The following is a 20,077-nucleotide window of genomic DNA, read 5'->3' on the forward strand; positions in this document are numbered from 1 at the left end:
CTATTACATCATTTGCAATGCTTCATGGAATTGTAGCCAGTTCATTCCCTCACCAAATTTGAAGTACAGTCTAGTTTTTTTTCTTCTTCCAATTTTCAAATATGTTTTGCTTCAAATCAAATTTTGTAATGTTGCGATTCACCTCTGAACTGGTTGGTTTGGTTCATGGCTTGGAACTCTTAAGTAATACCTTTAGAAAAAATGAATGTCAATGCCCCCAAAAGATGACATGTTTCAGGGCTGAACCCAATTCTCCTGCAAACTGCCATATGAGCGAACTCCCCTTACAGAGCAATCACAATGACTTGGTTAAAAAGACTGATTAACAATACTGTGCATTTCAATAAAACCTAAACTCTCAACAACAAGCGCTGGGTGATATTGAATGTTTACGATCAATTAGCAATCATTTTGATGGTGATGTAAAATAAGAAACACTGTGAATATTGCAACGATTGTAATGCGCTTTTCATTTCGCCATTAAGTCTGCGCCATCACACATAAATGTACATGGACATCTGATATACAAACATATGACATTTTTCAGGAACTCTATGGGGTCAACAATAAAAACTGTCTGCTGGCCCAGGGCCAGTTGACGGAACTGTCACTTCGGGACAGTGCTGCGTTGCTGCATGTTACGTTCATCGGATTTGTCAATGTATTTTTATGCATTGCAACTTCAACATTTTGATTTCGGTGATGCATTGAATATTGATGTTGCGAAATAAAAACGTATCACTTAGCTGGCTAGATGAGGTATAAACGGTTTAAACTGGGAGTATGATCTGTAATAGTCTTGGAAGCATCATTAAGAATGAGTTGAAAATTAAAAATCAATCAGTATACAATGATGATTAAAAATAAATAAATTAAAAAAAATCAACTCAATGCAATGTTATACAACGTTTTGTATTGTATGCCAGAATTTTTCCAACAAAGTTAATTTATTGCAAAGAAAACTTAAAATTAATGAAAAATATGAATATTAGTCCTGGCACACACACACACACACACACACACACACACACACACATTGTTACAAGTAAAATATCTTTCTTTTTTATTCTTTTCTTAAGTAAAAATCTGAACTACTGGTCTGACTTGGCCAGCAAAAAACATCCTTAAGGTTTAGCTATGTATTCAAAAATGTTTTAGTAAAAATATATGTTGGTATAACTGTTGTATATTGATGCATATAAATGAAAATTATTATTAGGCCTACATGCATGTGCTCATATAGAGAAAAAGAGTGAGGACAACTGTGTGGCCATTATTGTCTTTAATAAAATTTGTACTGTATTTCACGTCTACATTGAACATTTTGAATCTACATGGCTTTAATGGTTGCTGCTTGAAATTAATATATATATATATATATAAATACATTTCATAGCCATTTCAGAACAAACACATAAATATGAACATATGTATCTTGAATATTACCAAAATGCTGGTGAGACAGAGAAGTGTGTGGTGTTGAATGTTAGTAGTTGAGTTTCTAAGGGGTAGTTCACTGCTCAAGCCCTGCCAAGAGGAGAGCACAGATCACTTCATTACAGAAATGTCACTCAGCAGGAGAAAAGAGATATTGGATCACTCTGGATTGAGAAGGACGGGAGGAAAAGATTAAGGAGGTGAGAGGGTGATAAAGAGAGGAAGAGGAGGAAGATGGAGACAGTGACAATCTGGCTATAGTCACAGTCCAACACACTCTCATGGCGAAATCGTCAGGATTCATACGACTTCTAAATTTGGCTAACTCGTATGATATCATGCGCCTGCACTCGTTTTAATTCCTTCGACTTTCACTACATCCAATGACGTCGCTGGACATCGTTTCCATCTAATACGTGACAATTACTTGCTTCTGTCACACACAACAGCTTCCTATCATTTTTACACACTCTACTGATTGGTTATGTTTAGATAAGGGGTTTGGGTGGGGGCCTGGGTAGCTCAGTGAGTACTGATGCTGACTACCATCCCTGGAGTCGCGAGTTCGAATCCAGGGCGTGCTGAGTGACTCCAGCCAGGTCTCCTAAGCAACCAAATTGGCCCAGTTGCTAGGGAGGGTAGAGTCACATGGGGTAACCTCCTTGTGGTCGCTATAATGTGGTTCTCGCTCTTGGTGGGGCGCGTGGTGAGCTGTGCGAGATGCCGCGGAGAATAGCGTGAAGCCTCCACATGCACAAGGTCTCCGCGGTAATGTACTCAACGAGCCACGTGATAAAATGCACGGATTGACGGTGGAGGCAACTGAGATTCGTCCTCCTCACTATGTCACTATGCCACCACGAGGACTTAGAGCGCATTGGGAATTGGGCATTCCAAATTTGGGAGAAAATGGGGAGAAAAAAATAAAATAAAAAGAAAAAAACATAAGGAGTTTGGATAAGGGTATATTAATAAGTATGTCCTTAACGCCTCATGTTATTACTTCTGCATTAGACATCCGGGAATTTGCACGTGATTAATTCGTACGAGTTTATGCGAACAACATCGTGCGAGACCATACGAAATAGCCAGCTCGTAAATGATGTACGACTTTTCATGAGATCGAGTTGCACAGTCTGTCAGAGGTTGACAAAGACTACTGAAGGACTGATTAATCATTGCACCCGTAGAAAGAAAAGACATCTTTATTATGTTGAGTGTATCGGGCGCACAAATTTCCTTTTAAGAGCCCATTAAATCAAATATGGAGTGTTTTAGCTTTTAGTCTATGTCCACAAGCTTGGAAGCCATCTACATTCTAGTGTACTCCTAAAAGTGACAACAACAACACTGCATTTCTCAAGTTACTTTATAGAGCTCTGCTTTTTGTCAGACACTGTTGGGTCATTTATGATATAAAACACATTTCATTTATGTCAAATCATTAAATAAGCTTTAGTGAAAAATTTGTGGGCAAACATCGTATCATATTGTGAAGCTACTGTAACCCTTTGTGTCGTATCGAGAATCTGTGCATCATTACATGCCTACTTATATACCAAAATATTTACAAACTAATTTTTACGTGGCTAGTTGTACGCATCACAACAGTTTCCTGGGGATACGAACACTACAGGTGCTGCAACAACAATGACTTATTTATTTTCTTTCACGCAAATCATTGTGAAATCAGAGTGAAACGGCAGATTATCAGTTTATTAACAATTACTTTTCACCCTGTTCCTCACACAATGCTATCTTATGACATATAAACACTTTTACTATAGTGCATGACTTATAAGATTACACATTTTAACATTTGCATTACATAACCAACTACATTTACAAGCTTGTTCCCAACTCAACTGCAAAGATTGCATTTTGCATCTAACATTTGCTTTTTTAAACACTATCGGTTAGGTTCAGGTTTAAGGTTTAGGGTAGGGAGTTGTTGATTTTAAACTCAGAGCATTAACCTTAAAAATGTCATCTGTTTGGGAGATCATTTCACTCACTTTTAGCACCACAAAGTGGACATTTCACCTCTGAACTGCCGCAATATATATAACGAGCCAGTCGATATCATTTCGCAAAAATGTCGCCATAGTCACATAATTTTCATGACAACTATTGTGTAAAATAAGTGTTATTTTACTTTGCTGTAAGTAAAACTGGATATTAAGACATTTCAACAGGCTATACGTAAGAGAAGTTCAATAACAAGTTTAGAACTTTAACCTAGCATAAAACCTTTTTATTTAAAATTTTTTATAAATATTAGCCAATAAAAAAATATTACCGCTTCCAATTTAGGCCAAATCAAACCTTATATTTTGTATCCCCACACACACACACACACACACACACACACACACACTAGGGGTGTAATGGTTCTACGGTTCGCCACCCAAGATTCGTGAAGCATTGGCACCGCGGTTCATCTCAAGTTTATTGACGCATCTGGAGCACAAGGTTTTGTAAAGAACATAAAGCGTCAAATAGACACGCACAGTTACAACATCCACTAATGCACCTGAATGGATCTGTAGATACGCTTCGCCTGTGTTTTATGTGGGTCAACTTGATGACATCACTGTTCTGCAAGTGTTGTGTGTAGTTGAAAATGGCAAGTGGAGAAAACGAGCCACTGATAGAGAAGCCCCCTGCGTTATTCAGGTCTCCTGTCTGGAAACATTTTCTTTTTGCAGTCAATTACAACAGGGATGGTCAAAAAACTTTTACAAAACAGGCACTGTATGCAGACGTCGCTCGACACGAGTGCTGTATACCGGTAATACGTCGACATATGATCATTTACGCCAAAATCCAAGGGTGTAGATTTGGCTTGAACATTGGGAGGGGGGTTGCAGTATGAAGCACTTACATGTTTCCATTGATCATGGTATAAATAAAGCAGGGTTTGTACTTGCTTGCTTTGATTATTGGGGGAGGTTACTTCCCCCCGGAATCTACGCCCCTTGCGAAATCACCGGAGAAAGACAGCGAGCCGCAGATGAGCCGAAACTGCACACACTCCTTTTCGTTTTTAAGCAGGCACTCGGTGCCGATTCGGACAGGCATAAAACAATAACTAAAGTGATTGGGGTGTTCATTGCCAACGATATATTTCCCTACTCTGCTGATGAAGATGTGTGATTTCCACGTATGAGTAAAACACTCAAGCCGTGTCACAACATCCCTCGTATCCATTTTAATAGCAAAGTTCCTTCTATAGTGATGTACAGCTTCCGAATAATGAATATATGTGCACTAGAGTTTGAAATGCTTTTTATGTCGATGCATGTAGTGTAATAGTGCATGTATTACTATAGTAATACTGTAGTAACCATGACTGCTGTCACCATGGTCTTCTTTGCAGAAATCATGGTTTTGATACAATTAACCATGGTTTTACAACAGTAATACTGTAGTTTCCATATAGTAACCATGATTATACTATATATTGTAACCATTTTGATTTTGCGGTTATTATGTTTTTACTACAAATACCATAGTTAAACTATGGTTACTGTAAAACAATGATTTTAATTCAGGGCAAACCTGTTGAAGTGTTTGTTACCAAATAGAGTATTCTTACTTTGGATTTGGCGGTAATATATATATTTTTTTCTGTACATTGCAAATACCGAACCGTACCGAAACCGTGACCCTAAAACCGTGATACAAACCAAACCATGAGAAATTTGAACCGTTACACCCCTAACACACACACACACGTATATCAGCATTATATTGCCACTGGCCACGCCTGATATTGTTATCCATATTGGCCATTAAACAACCCACATTGGCCAACCACTACTAGGCTAAGTAATAGTGTACAGAAGAGAATAGCAAATGTCAAAGGAAAGAAGCCATACAACAAGCAGCTCAGACCGATGGACGGTACAACATGCAAAGCATCTAGCCATTACTTCGACTTTGAGCCAGGAAACAAATGTACACTTTAACAGGATAAAACACGTGCATCAAGTGAAAAAGGGCTTATGTACACTCGACTAAACCTGACAGTCGCCCCTTACACGCTGTGCTTATGAAAATGAAAACAGCAGAAGGAGAGCGGCAGATTTCTCTCCAGGATTACAGGGTTGCACATGACAATTACATAAATACTGCTTCCCGTTCCAGCCCCTCCCCCTCACATTGTGATGTCACTTCTGGGAAGGGCACATTATAATAAGCGAGTTCCCTTGATGACCGGACGTTCTGATTAAAGGGTTAGTTCGCCCTCAAATGTGAACTATATTGTACTATTCTGTCATCATTTATTCACGAGTATGTTGTTTGAAACCTGCATGACTTTCTTTCTTCAGTGGAACATAAAAGAAGATGTTAGGCAGAATGATAGCCTCAGTCACCATTCCTTTAATTGCATCTTTTTTCCATACAATGAAGGTGAATGGTGACTGAGGCTATCATGCTGCCTAACAAGAAAGAAAGTCATATTGCACAACCACAATTTAGTTTGTTTATCTTTGCAAAACAAACAACTGCATCATCTCTTTTTTATTTTATATTTGGTCCATGACTGTGAAGAAATGTTGGTCCAGCGTGTAGGAGATCCTCAATGTCCTATTTGCATATGATTCAGAGGAGAGATTATATAAGAAATCAGATGCTGATTCATAGGAGGACGCATGAGCATTGCACTCCATCTCTCTCTCTGCATTTAGCCTACAGTTTCCTTCAAATCTGACAGATATTGGAAAACATATTGGTTTTGGGCTAGTAAATGAATGCAATGAAGTCAATACTGTGCAGCACACTTAAAACAAAGATAATACGTTAAGCCGAGAGGCATCTCAAGTATGAGGACATACATTTGCTAAATTGGAGAGAGTGACCTGTAGCTGCACCCTTCTCGGTCAGCAGATTGGACAAGGACAGACGTACAGTTTCTCATTACGGCCACACGTGTACGAGTATGCAGGTGCGTGTTTAACGTGAGCTCTTGCGCAACTGTGGCAATGACAAACCTCTGTCCTCAAGGTGGCGATAAAGTTTCCTCCAAATGTCTGTGCCATTAAACCAGACATATTACAGTATTATTCAGGTAGCTAGCAATAAACATATTGTCAGTTTAACTTTAACTAGCTTGCTCAGCAAGATTCTCTTGAAATGACAGTAGAACGATGTCCGCTACAGCACCCCTTGTGGCAACGGTGAGAATGCAACAAATCACACATTTCAGAACGCAACAACACATGAACTCCAACTTGCGTTATATATTAAAAGCTCTAAACATTGATGCAGGGTGCCAAAAAACTGCTGGCAATGCTTGTTTCACTTACAAAGGAGTGGCAGACAGACTACAGGACCAGACCAACATGCTGTTAGCAATCTATATTCATGAGTAAGTGGCATGTGGAAGGCAACCAAGTATACGTTTACAAAAATAGCAATGCTCTTCTCGTCGTTGAACTATGCTACACACTATAGCAAACAGGAAACTCTATAGCCAAACAGATTAAGTGTAACTTTCTAGATTGGATAGCCTTTGGTGTCTTTTTTTTTTTTTTTTGCTAGCATATCACAAAGCGTGTACATTCAGAACTACTACATAATAGGATAAAAGCATATTTCCACACAAAATGTTTAAGCGATTAGGAAACAAGAACATGGTTTATGTCTTGTGTCTATACTTCTGAAACAGTGAGTACTTGAACGTGGATTGGCCCCATTGACTTCCATTGTAAGTGCCTCACTGGATCCCAGATTTGTGCATCTTTTTTTAAAGAAAAGGAGGGATGGTCAAAATTAATGTTAGTGGTTATCAACATTATTCCACAAATGCTGTCGATCAAGCTTAACTTGTATTGAACCTCGAACGTTTAACTGTAGCATATTTCCACACAAAATTACACTGTTTAAGCGATTGGGAAACATATCAATGGAGGTTACAGTGAGACACTTACAATGGAAGTCAATGGGGCCAGTTTTTGGAGGGTTTAAAGTCAGAAATGTGAAGCTCATAATTTTATAAAAGCACTTACATTAATTATTCTGTTAAAACTGGTGTATTATTTGAGCTGTAAAGTTGTTTAAATCGTCATTTTTACTGCTGTTTTAGGGTTTGTTGATATTAGAAATAGTAAAATTGGCTAACTTAACACAGATGTGGTTAGTAAGTGATTTTATCACACTAAAATCATGTTAGCACACATATTGTTTATGTCTTGTGTCTATACTTTTGAAAGAGTGAGTATTCAAAAGTTCTGCCATAAAACCTTTAACAACATTACGATCAAAACATGCCATAATCTAACTTAAGCAGATTAGAATGAAATTATTTGTTTACACCCTTTTGATAACAACCAAGCAAGCTTTTGTTCCAGCCGGTGTTATGGATCATCTGCGTGTGAATAATTTTACTTGTGTTTTCAGCAGATTCGTTCAATGTGAATTGTCAATGAGTAAGTAAAAGACATTTTGCACAAAAAAAAAAAAAAAAAAAAAAATTGGTATCATTACTAATCCGCTTTATTTCATTGATGTCTGTTCCAATAAATATGACACAATTTTTAGAGCGATTTTAATGGTTTCACAGGGTAACATCTGGTTTCCCATGTTGAAGTGGGACATTGGTTTGAATGGGAACTGGCGATTACACTTTTCAAGAGCAGTAAATCGCAAGTGGAATTCTTTTATAAGCAACACTAAAGCATCATAGGCTGAAATGTGTCACTAATAGGCATATACTCTTAAATTACTTCCATTTATTAAAAAATAATAATAGTTTTATACGTTTAAGAAAATTACTGTTTGTGAATAATAGTAAAGCTGGTGGTCTAGCGGTAGCGTGTTTGTAACCATACAATTAGACCCGGGATCAATTCCCCAGTAAACATCTAACAATTTAAATAAATTGATATAATAATATCCTTTATTTTCAAAGGTTCTGTGCATGACAATGTTGTATATTTATGATTACCAAGACACAGCCAAAAGATAATCTTTCAGACGTGCAATTCTGTTTTTGCATGGAGACTGGAGAGCATGTGCAAAGGCCAAACCGACCAATGATAAATGACCCTCTGAGAAAGCATGAGAAAGTTCTTCAGAAACAATGATTTTGTTTGTTTGGCAAAATCTTAAGATCTTAAGATTATTGGAGTTCACTAGTTTGAATCCCAGGGCGTGCTGAGTGACTCCAGCCAGGTCTCCTAAGCAACCAAATTGGCCCGGTTGCTAGGGAGGGTAGAGTCACATGGGGTAAACTCCTCGTGATCGCTATAATGTGGTTCGTTCTCGGTGGGGCGCGTGGTGAGTTAAGCATGGTTGCCACGGTGGATGGCGTGAAGCCTCCACACGTGCTATGTCTCCGTGGCAACGCGCTCAACAAGCCATGTGATAAGATGCACGGGTTGACGGTCTCAGATGCGGAGGCAACGCGACCACGAGGACTTAAAAAAGCACATTGGGAATTGAGCATTCAGAATTGGGAGAAAAAAGCGGAAAAAAAAAAATAATCAATAATAATCTTAAGATTATATCTTAAATACATTGTTTGACAATTAAAAAAAGCCTGTAAACTATAGGCAGCATAGTTCATCATTTTCTTCTCAGTAATTCAACCATTCTCAAAATTCAGCAGGTTATACTGGGATTACTGGCTGTCAGATTCGGTTGAAATTTTGATAGATTTTGTTTCAAACAATATAATAAATAGTGTCGGTGTTTTACAAAATCGTTTTCAATAGACCTATTAAAAGTACATCATAACCTGCAGCAAAGATACAGTTGCAGTTCATGAACCAGGATTAGAACCCGGGTCATTGAGTGATGCATCAACGTGACTTACCACTAGGGCTGGGCGATATATCGATTATTAACGATATAATCGAGATAAATTTGCTGACGATGTAAAATTGACCAATATCATGAATATAGGGATGATTTTAATGTGCTTTCATCTGGCCATTAAGTATGAAAAATATACTATGGAAGTCAATGGTGCCCCACAACTGTTTGATTACAAACATTCTTCAAAATATCTTCCTTTGTGTTCAGCAGAACAAAGAAATTTGTACAGGTTTGGAACAACTTGAGGGTGAGTAAATGATGACAGAATTTTCATTTTTGGGTGAACTATCCCTTTAAGTTTCATAAAGAGCATATCAGCAGACTAATTTCATGATCCTTCAGGGCTGCACAATTAATCAAAATAACATCAAAATGGCAAGTTGGTCATTTGTGATTATTAATATACAAAAGGCTGTGATTTAAAGACAGATAAACATGGTCTGTGTGTGATGCAGAAGAAACCGTTGACACGCTGATCTGTGTGCACGTGCATGGCGGCACTCTCAGATCAGTTCACTTGTATCGTGAAATCAAAGTAATGCATTCGTAATCAAGCATTCGTGAAATTCCAAACATTAGTAACAGTTACAAGTTATTATACAAATCTACAAACATGACACAGAATAACAGAAGAGATTACAGTGTTTCAGGAAATGTGGAACATTGTAAACTATCAAATACACATCGCCTTTTCTGTGTCACAATAAAAGCTCCTTGAGAAGTTGAAGTAAATACGACAGCACTTTCGGTGTCAAAATAAAAGTCCCCAGGTGAAGATGAAGTAAACAGGACAGATATATATTACTTTTATATAACGCAAATCAAATAATCAGAATAATAATGATAATTGAGCATTATATTATAATAATCAACCTGACGTGTCCCACAGTAATAATTTAGTATTATGCAATGTTCAACTGGGGTTTCAAAAATACGTCAGTGAAGTAGTTTTACACAGTAAAAACTTCTGAAGGTAAATAATTATTTTTATTAAGCTACTATGTATCATTGTGTATGAAATATAAATATAAAGTGCATATCAATGAAAATAATTGAATTGCATTCTCCCTTGTGTTTACTTAATGAAAAACTAATTATTAGATTTTTAATTAATATCTTTCAATTATTTAATCTACTTGGATACAATGGCTGTTTGGATGAAATGATGGCAACTCTGATAATTTTTTTTTTTTTTTTTTTTTTTTTTAAATAAACACTTTTGAGCCATTTTAGAGCAGATACATAATTGTCGAGATATATATCGAATATCGTCAACAGGCTGAAAAATATCGAGACATAATTTAAGACATATCGCCCAGCCCTGCTTACCACTGAACTAACGATCCAGTTCTAACTACCAGATCACTTCCTTCATTTTCAATGGTAGGAGAAAGTTACTCGAACCAGTGCGGTGCACAGGGGCATAGCAATCATTTCAAAAGTGAGAGGGGACACGTCCCCCGCATCCCCCGCGTGTTCTACGCCCCTGCCGGTGCATCTGCAGCACCATCGAATCTGCTGGGACGAGTCACATTCTTGGCATAGAAACAAATCCGCTGCATCGAATTAGGGGCCTCAGTGTTCAATGCCCTATTTAGTCTTCAGAGCAGCTGATTATATATGCATAACATGTTTTAAAGTCGTGAATATCGCCAATACAGCTGTTCCACCAGGCATAGGAAACCATTATGTAATACTTTACACGGATATTATTGCGTAGCGGCATGTTTGCGAGCTCTTTAGAATCTAATATGCAGTTTATAAAACATTAAAAACAAGAACTGCCGTTTGTAAACCACTTGTGTAGATATGTGTGCGATTAACGTTTGTATTAAGTGATTAGAATGCATAAAATGAGAACATAGCAAGGGAAAGGATAAAATCCTACCGTGTAATCCGCACAGCTCTCCGGTGGACTGTCAGCAGCTCTAATCCCGATGCTTTAATGCGTGTCTTGTGAGCGTTTACGTCACTTCCGCATGCTCTGACCTGTGCACCTGCAGCAGCGCGAGGCTATAAATACATCACAGCGCGCTCTCATTCACAAACTGAGCTGCATCCACTATAATAATATATATAGATCAGTGGTTGCATCCCCGAAGATGCAGAACGTTCCCAATTCCAAGTACATATAAATTCATTTTATAATAGTGAAATATATTATAACCACTGTTCTCTCTTTCTCTCTCTTTCTCTGTTACTATTATTATTATTATTATTATTATTATTATTATTAATGTCTTTATCATTTTTGTTTTTTCAATCATTTTGGCTGTGTTAATGCCAACAGCATACATTTTGCCTAAGGTGTGTATTTTTTGGGGGAATTTTGATATTTCAATCTCAGTTCCTAAAATACATCTATAATACACTGTGTACACAAAATAGTCACACTCAGGACCTTCTGGACAAAAATGTCCCCATTGAAACCCATTAAAACGGTCATATTTGATCCCAGTGCCATTAAAGCATAAAATCATGAATTCTATGATATTATGCTTTCATTCCGGAGCCCTGGCTTCAAAATGTACATTTTTAATATTTTCCACCAGATGGCGCCATTTTTCTCATGTTTAGCCTATGGAGCAAATACATGCTTTTCCCCTATTTTCTGTTTGTTGTATTATAGAGCACTGCAGGACAATTTAATAAAGGATGCCGCTAAAATTGTGTGTGTGTGTTGGTATGGATGTGTTTTGTATGTGTGTATTGACCAAATGTCCCCACAAGGATAGTAAAACCCGACATTTTTTGACGTTGTGGGGACAATCAGTTGGTCCCCATGAGGAAAACGGCTTATAAATCATACTAAATTATGTTTTTTGAAAATGTAAAAATGCAGAAAGTTTTCTGTGAGGGTTGGGTTTAGAGGTAGGGGATAGAATATAAAGTTTGCACAGTATAAAAACCATTATGTCTATGAAGAGTCCTCATAAAACATGAAAACCCAACATGTGTGTGTGTGTGTGTGTGTGTAAAAACAACAGTGGCATTATGTAAACAAACTGGCATTTAAAGGGTTAAAATCCTGAAAATTAAAGAATATTTGGTAGTTATGATCAGGACTGATGTTGGTTAAAAAATCTAAGTCAGTGAAAGTGGAAAATAATATTAATATATAATATTATTATGGCAGTTTTTCGATGTGGACATTTTTGTCCTCTATGGACCTCTGAGTAATTTTTTTAATTGACGCACAAGGGTTAATAATAAGAAGAAATATTCTTTGTAATTTATTTGTATGTGTATCTTAACATTAATCGATTTTAATCATGTAAATATTGCTAAAGTACTGTTCGTTGGTGAAATACGTTAAATAAAAAAAGAAATATGTTAAATATTGTTCACTAATGTGAACTTATACAGTCTTGCTGTGAACGGTTTTTATTCATCTTTCTTATTATTTCTGTTATTATTTTTATTATTATCAAACACTAAAATATGGTTGTATTAATGCATTAGGTATCATCGACTAAAACACCATATGGATTACTTTTATGCTGCCTTTATTTGATTTTTGGAGCTTCAAAGTTCTGGTCACCATTCACTTGCATTGTATGGACCTACAGAGCTGAAATATTCTTCTAAATATCTTCATTTGTGTTCTGCAGAAGAAAGAAAGTCATAAACATCTGGGATGGCATGAGGGGGAGTAAATGATGAGAGAATTTTCATTTTTGGGAATTAATATTAACCAAGATCATACTTATATATTAATATATACTGTAATATATTAATACTGCACTGTAAGTGTTGGGTCTGTGCAAGCCACCTACTGACAGCTGACTGCTACGCCCCTGAGGTCTGATATGTATGTTAAACCTTACAGAATATGTTCTTGTTTTAAATTCACCATGCATTAAATGGAAAATAAAGCACCTTGTGTTTATTTGAAAGTGATAGAGGGCTCTGTCTGTCACAGCTCGAGTCGCGAGGGCGTGGAACCGAAACTGTGCGCTCGTGCCACAAGCGCGTCGACCAATCAGCGCGAGAGCACATGAGAGGCGAAACTGTCCCGAGAGGACACAGCGCCACCCACATCCAATGACAACACACATTGACAAATGTTCCTGACTGTCAAACACGCAAATAGTCTTGATTCTCGAAAATGGTGTGGTGCTCAGTGGTGGATTTAGTGATTTGGGGGCCCTAGGCAAAGTACAGGAATGGGGCCCTCATCGTTGTTATTATTTTATAATTATTTTATTATTTATTGTGGTATGCCATGAAAAAAAATGTGGTAGCTCATTCAAATAATCACTTAATCACACAATTTTCTTCAACAACAAACTTATTTAGTTTAAATTTGTATGACTATTGTTGTTGTTTTGTTGTAGCTGGTTGATAACAGAGATTTTGGTGATGTCACTATGAGGGTGATTAGTGTTACCTCTGGTGAACTTGGAGCCTGTTAAGATTAAGCCATTCTTCTTTACACAATTGTACTTTACAAAAGTGCAGATTTATGTGCACTAAGAAGTACTGAGTACTGTGTACCATATGGCTAACCTAGAGTCTAGTCATAAATGTCCTTATACTGTATAAGACATGTTATAACCCAATTTAACCCTTGTGCGACCTTCGGGACATTTTTGTCTTTTTCGTTTTTGTTTTTTCGATCATTTTGGCTGTGTTAATGCAAATGGCGTAAATTTTGCCAAAGGTGTGTATTTTCGGGGGAATTTTGATATTTCAACCTCAGTTCCTATAATACATCTATAATACACTGTGTACACAAAATAGTAACACTCAGGACCTTCTGGACAAAAATGTCCCCATTGAAACCCATTAAAACTGTAATATTTGATCCCAGTGCCATTAAAGTATAAAATCATGATTTCTATGATATTATGCTTTCATTCCGGAGCCCTGGCTTCAGAATTTACATTTTTAATATTTTCCACCAGATGGCGCCATTTTTCTCATGTTTAGCCTATGGAGCAAATACATGCTTTTCCCCTATTTTCTGTTTGCTGTATTATAGAGCACTGCAGGACAATTGAATAAATGATGCAGCTAAAATTGTGTGTGTGTGTTGGTATGGATGACAGAGTGTGTTCTGTAAGTGTGTATTGAGAAATGTGTGTGTGTGTGTGTAAAAAACAACAGTGGCATTATGTAAACAAACTGGCATTTAAAGGGTTAAAATCCTTTAAATAAATGAATATTTGGTAGTTATGATCAGGACTGATGTTGGTTAAAAAAGTTAACTCATTGAAAGTGGAAAATAATATGAATATATAATATTATTATGGCAGTTTTTTGACGTGGACATTTTTGTCCTCGGAGAACCTCTGAATAACTTTTGTTTTATTGACGCACAAGGGTTAAATAATAAAATCAAAACAATGATACTTTAATCATAGATGAGTACCTCACATTTTAAGCGATCACCTCTCAGTTTCTGCCACTCTTTTTACGTGCAGTATATAAAATTGTGGTTGCGGATCTAGAACGCGGCCGTGTGACCATGTACACAGCGCAGAGGTAACATTACCTCAACCTTGAAAGCATGGCCATGCGCTGAAGTTGGAGCACTCGAGATTTTACTTGCCTGTTACCTCCACGAACTTGTGTAGTTGTGTAAAACCCTGGAATATTTCATTAAGGCCTGATCTGAGTAGGTTGCTTCCACTGATTGTGCTGAAAATAACAGCAATATTAATCATATCGGTGTTATAACAGTGATATTTCAAGTTTCAGCATATGTTATTTTGCGTAAAAAATAATAAGAAATACAATTTGTACTACCACCCCTGGAGTTGTGAGTTCCAATCCAGGGTGTGCTGAGTGACTCCAGCCAGGTCTCCTAAGCAACCAAATTGGCCCGGTTGCTAGGGAGGGTAGAGTCACATGGGTAACCTCCTCGTGGTCACGATTAGTGGTTCTCGCTCTCAATGGGGCGTGTGGTAAGTTGTGCGTGGATTGCAGAGAGTAGCATGAGCCTCCACATGCTGTGAGTCCCCGTGGTGTCATGCACAACGAGTCACGTGATGCGCGGATTGACGGTCTTAGACGCGGGGCAACTGAGACTTGTCCTCCGCCACCCGGATTGAGGTGAGTAACCGCACCACCACGAGGACCTACTAAGTAGTGGGAATTGGGCATTCCAAATGGGGAGAAAAAGGGGATTAAAAAAATAAAAATAAAATTTGTATTTGTATTTTTAGGGGGCCCTCAGCTTTTAGGGGCCCTAGGTGGTTGCCCACCTTTGCCCAGTGCTAAATCCACCCCTGGTGGTGCTGGTCCAGAGATGTGAGGTGTTGGTGGATAGTGAACACGGCACAAGTTCTGATTTATCAGTTGGCTACTTCATATGCCAGATAATAGGCTATGCATGTTATTTATTCATCATGATCAAATGTTTTTTTTAATGGAGTTTTAAAAAAAAAAATCTTGCAAACAATTATCATGTGAAACATGTTAAGAACAAGTCAAGATCACATTTCACCCCTACAAACAATTTGTTGTACCGCCTTCATGCTGTTAAACAAATCTGAATGATCTCAACTATCACAATTAATTTAGAATGAAACAAACAAAAAAAAATGGTCCAAACTAAAGGCATTTATTTCCTTTATGCAAAATTTATTTTGATGTTGTTGTCATAAGATTCACCCTGGTGTGTCTTAGAATATTTTTTAACAATGCAGATATTCAAGTCACAAATCTGACTCACACTGACTCAAAATGTTGTATTTAGGACATTTCTACATTCTTTTCTATCTATTTAGGCATTTCTATATGAAGTTATGTCACCCCATATTTTAAATATATTTTTTGTATAATGTCCGCTAAACTGTATAATTGAATGTTTTCCTAGGCAACCAATTTCCAACAAAGTTCTAGTTTCATGTTTCTAGTATTACGGTCTCTTTCTTCTAATATAATAACTATATATATATATATATATATATATATAAAGTAATTGTTGAGCCAAGTAAAAAAAAAATATCAAGGCATCTTCATGCAGTACAATGTCTTAACAATTGTCCTCATAAACATTGCATTGCTTAGTCAATTTGAATTTTTTTGATCACTAAATGCAAAAATTCTTGTTTTGTTTGATGTAGACACACAATAGACCTCAACTCTTAACACACAAACCTCAATAACAGTGACAATCAACAAACCTCATTAAGCTAAAAGATGAGCTCTAGACATCACCACAATTAATTAACAGTTGCAACAAAAAACAGCAATAACATAAAGTCAGCAAACAGAAAAAATAAGCCTATAACACTGACTAACCGCATGATTTATTCATGTTGCAATGCATGCTGGGAACTCACAAATCAGCAACACTGTTCAATGTGAAACTGTTCGTTCAGACAACTCTGTTAGGCTGGTTGGGACAACATTTGGAGGAATATTGTTGGTCTAACATGCGTTTTTATGTAGTTGCAAAGTAATTCTGTGAGCATCTGAGACTGAAATGCAATGTAATTTTTTAATGCAACTCAAATCAATATTTTTTGTCAATTTATTTAGTTATTTGGTAAGTAGCTCTGTAATAAGCCTTTGGGGTCCTGATAAGTGACTATGACCAGCCGACTGGTCATTATCCCTTACATAAAGTGGATCTGTCTATCTACTGTATGTAAACTAAGCATTTGTTCTACAGTACTGTGTCCAATTACTACATAAGGTAATACTAATTTCTGTTCAAGATTACTTATAAATACAACAGTGTATCATAAAACATATTTAATGCACCAAATGTGCAAAGCTAACTGTATGGCTTATGCATTTGTAAACCTGCTTACTATCATCATGTCTTATATAGGTTAAATACACACTGTTTTTAGGCAGGGCTCTTGCTAAAATTCTCAAGCCCGGGACTAAACTGTTATGGGTTGATGACCATTCCTCTGGGTTTAATGAGTAAACTATCCCAAAGAGGACTTTAAGGGGGGGGGGCTCTCTTCATAGGGCCCCAGACTCTTTATAGGGCCCCGGACAATATTCCCATAGTTTTTGGTGTAGTCTGTGTGTGTGTGTGTGTGTGAGTGTGTTTCCTGAGGGTCAAAAGTGTGTGTTGAGACGCTTCGCTATGAGACGCAGAGCCTCTTGTTGGTAGGGGCACACACATATTTTGCTGCTAACTTCTCGCCACTGAAATGATTGAGGAGATGACAGCGTGCTTTCAACCTGCAGCGAAAAAGAAAACAACCTGGGTGAGTTTCTTTTGTGTAAAGCTAACAAGGGCTGAAATATTGCCACTTAATTCACTTAATAAAATTCACTTATTCTGCAAATATGACTGCACAGAACCATCAAATTTAATGTGCAGGAACCAGCATCTGCTAGCTCAGCGTTTCCCAAATTGTGTGATGTGGAGCGCTCCTGGTGGTACTTCCATCATGGGTAGATTTACGGTTTGGGTAAGGGGTTAAACTTTGGAAAAATTGTAATAAAATTGTTCATTGGTTCATTTATTTTTCTATATAGGAGTAAAAGCTGTACAATTTGTAACCATTTCCCCATCTCATAATATTATTACGACTTGTCATGAGACCGAAGTGGCTCGTAATTATGGTTAGGGATTTTAACAGTTATTAATTGATAATCTTACCCTTTGCCGAAGCTCTGAAATGTCATTTGCATTCAGATAAAAAAACAAACAAAAAAAAAACAGTTGTAGCGCTGTAGCATCTACAATATAATGTTTTGACACTGTTTTGTGCATTCAGTAATTCAAGGCAGCAATCAAACACGATCACCAAAACCATGCTTTCCTAATAGGTCTCATAGAAACATGTTACCAGGGTCAGAAATAAATGGGGGTTTGAGCAAAACAAATTCACATGACAGACACAAAAATGCCATTTGTCTTTGTTTTATTTGTTACATCTAAAATATTTCTTCATATTGTATTCTAGGCCTAGGTATACATATTATTGCATAAAACATAAAATATAATTACCCGGATACAGAATTTGCTAATCAAATGTTAATCAAAATTTAAGTATTTGACATTAATTTTTTATACGATTAGAAATCAAATCCACAGGGCAAATATTGTTCATTTCTGACACTGCAGGCTACTATACCTACATTACTGCAAAGTGATTTTAATGTGACTTGTTGTACATATCGTATCAGTTTCCTGGTGAAATGAACACAAGCGGTGCTACAACAACAATGACTTTTATTGCCTTTCACACAAATCACAAGTAAAATGGCAGATTATCAGTTCATAAACACTTACTTTTCGCCTGTTCCTCACAAAATGCTGTTTTATGACATCTAAACACATTGACTATAGTGCATGACTCATTTTAACGTTTGCATTACATAATCAACTACATTCACAAGCTTGTTCAAGTGTGATCAAATTGCTCAACTGATAGAGCATTGCACTTGTGATGTAAATGAGCGAAGTATGAGTCCTGAAGAGCACACAAGTCCACACGTGAACTCAAAGTGTCGTAGAAGCACCACAAAATGACGTGGTTGTGTTTTTCATCTCACATTTGCTTTTTCTGACACAATCGGTTAGGTTTAGGTTTAAGGTTTAGGGTAGGGAGGTCAGTTTTGTTGATTTAAAACTTTGATTGCATAAACCTTAAAAACCTTATCTGTTTGAATTATTAACTCGCTTTTAGCGCCACACAGTGGACATTTCACCTCGGAACTGATGCGATACGTGTAAAGAACCACGCAATATTATTTTGCAAAAATGTCGCCACAGTCACGTAATTTCCATTCCATTCAGATTTATCCTCTCTCATGTCAGAAAGTCCAAAACATATAAGGTATATAAAAATTAATGATTCACAGACTCACTTGAGCCCCTGCGCAAGTTATTGCTTTTATATTTAAAAAAAAACAATTTATTTATTTATTTGTTTTTTTTCCCCTTTTTCACCCAATTTGGAATGCCCAATTCCCAATGCACTTTTAAGTCCTCGTGGTTGCATAGTGATTTGCCTCAGTCCGGGTGGCGGAAGATGAATCCCAGTTGCCTCCGCGTCTGAGACCATCAACCCACGCATCTTATCACGTGGCTTGTTGAGCGCGTTGCCACGGAGACATAGCGCATGTGGAGGCTTCACGCCATCCACCGTGGCATCTGCGCTCAACTCACCACGCGCCCCACTGAGATCGAACCACATTACAGTGACCACGAGGAGGTTACCCCATGTGACTCTACTCTCCCTAGCAACCAGGCCAATTTGGTTGCTTAGGAGACCTGGCTGGAGTCACTCAGCACACCCTAGCAAACTAGCGAACTCCAGGGGTGGTAGCCAGCGTCTTTTACCACTGAGCTACCCAGGCCCCCAGTTATTGCTTTTATAAAGCGAAACACTTACTGTAGTTAATTGTTGTCAAGAAGCTTGTAACGAAGATTTCAAACGATCATTTATTTTCAGTTTGGCCAGAAATAATCCCCCATATTTAACATTTACAGTGTTTAAAGGAAAAAGGTTCTATGAGATCCGTGAGACATTTTCTACTCACAATGCGGTTTATATCTGACATCAGTTGACCGTGTTTGTCAAAGTGAACTGTGATGACAGTCGTCTCCACCCAGGCATTATCTGTGTTCTTGCTGTCATCTACATAACCCTTATAGACCTGCAACAGAGAGAAAACACGCACATCCCTCTTTAACTGCATATTTACAGTATGCTAGATTTTTCTTATTGCAAACTTTGATTAAGTAAATGCCCAGTATATCCATAACTTAATTAAACCTAATTAAATTACTAATAGATTACTTTATGCATAATACACTTCATATAAAAAGTATGTTTTATCATATATATATATATATATATATATATACAGTTGAAGTCAGAAGTTTACATAC

At 37.2% G+C, this 20,077-nt stretch overlaps 2 protein-coding genes across 3 annotated transcripts in view; both read right to left on the reverse strand.

Moving 5' to 3' along the window:
• si:ch211-45c16.2 (mitogen-activated protein kinase kinase kinase 13) overlaps window positions 1-11,207 on the reverse strand; it is a 110,233-nt gene extending 99,026 nt beyond the window's left edge. For both annotated transcript variants that reach the window (XR_007898488.1, XM_051710608.1), the window contains exon 1: window positions 11,150-11,207. The gene's annotated coding sequence lies outside the window, so the exon portion shown is untranslated. The remainder of the gene's footprint in view (window positions 1-11,149) is intronic.
• A 4,529-nt stretch (window positions 11,208-15,736) lies between these two features.
• Window positions 15,737-20,077, reverse strand: part of trpm2 (transient receptor potential cation channel, subfamily M, member 2) — a 47,725-nt gene continuing 43,384 nt past the window's right edge. The window contains exons 31-32 of the mRNA XM_051710592.1: window positions 19,726-19,842; window positions 15,737-17,412 (exon numbers count right to left, since the gene is read on the reverse strand). Of these exons, the coding sequence (XP_051566552.1) occupies window positions 17,287-17,412; window positions 19,726-19,842 (243 nt within the window). The 3' untranslated portion in view covers window positions 15,737-17,286. The remainder of the gene's footprint in view (window positions 17,413-19,725; window positions 19,843-20,077) is intronic.

Source organism: Myxocyprinus asiaticus, chromosome 11 (genome assembly GCF_019703515.2).
Source record: "Myxocyprinus asiaticus isolate MX2 ecotype Aquarium Trade chromosome 11, UBuf_Myxa_2, whole genome shotgun sequence".
Taxonomy (NCBI): Eukaryota; Metazoa; Chordata; class Actinopteri; order Cypriniformes; family Catostomidae; genus Myxocyprinus; species Myxocyprinus asiaticus.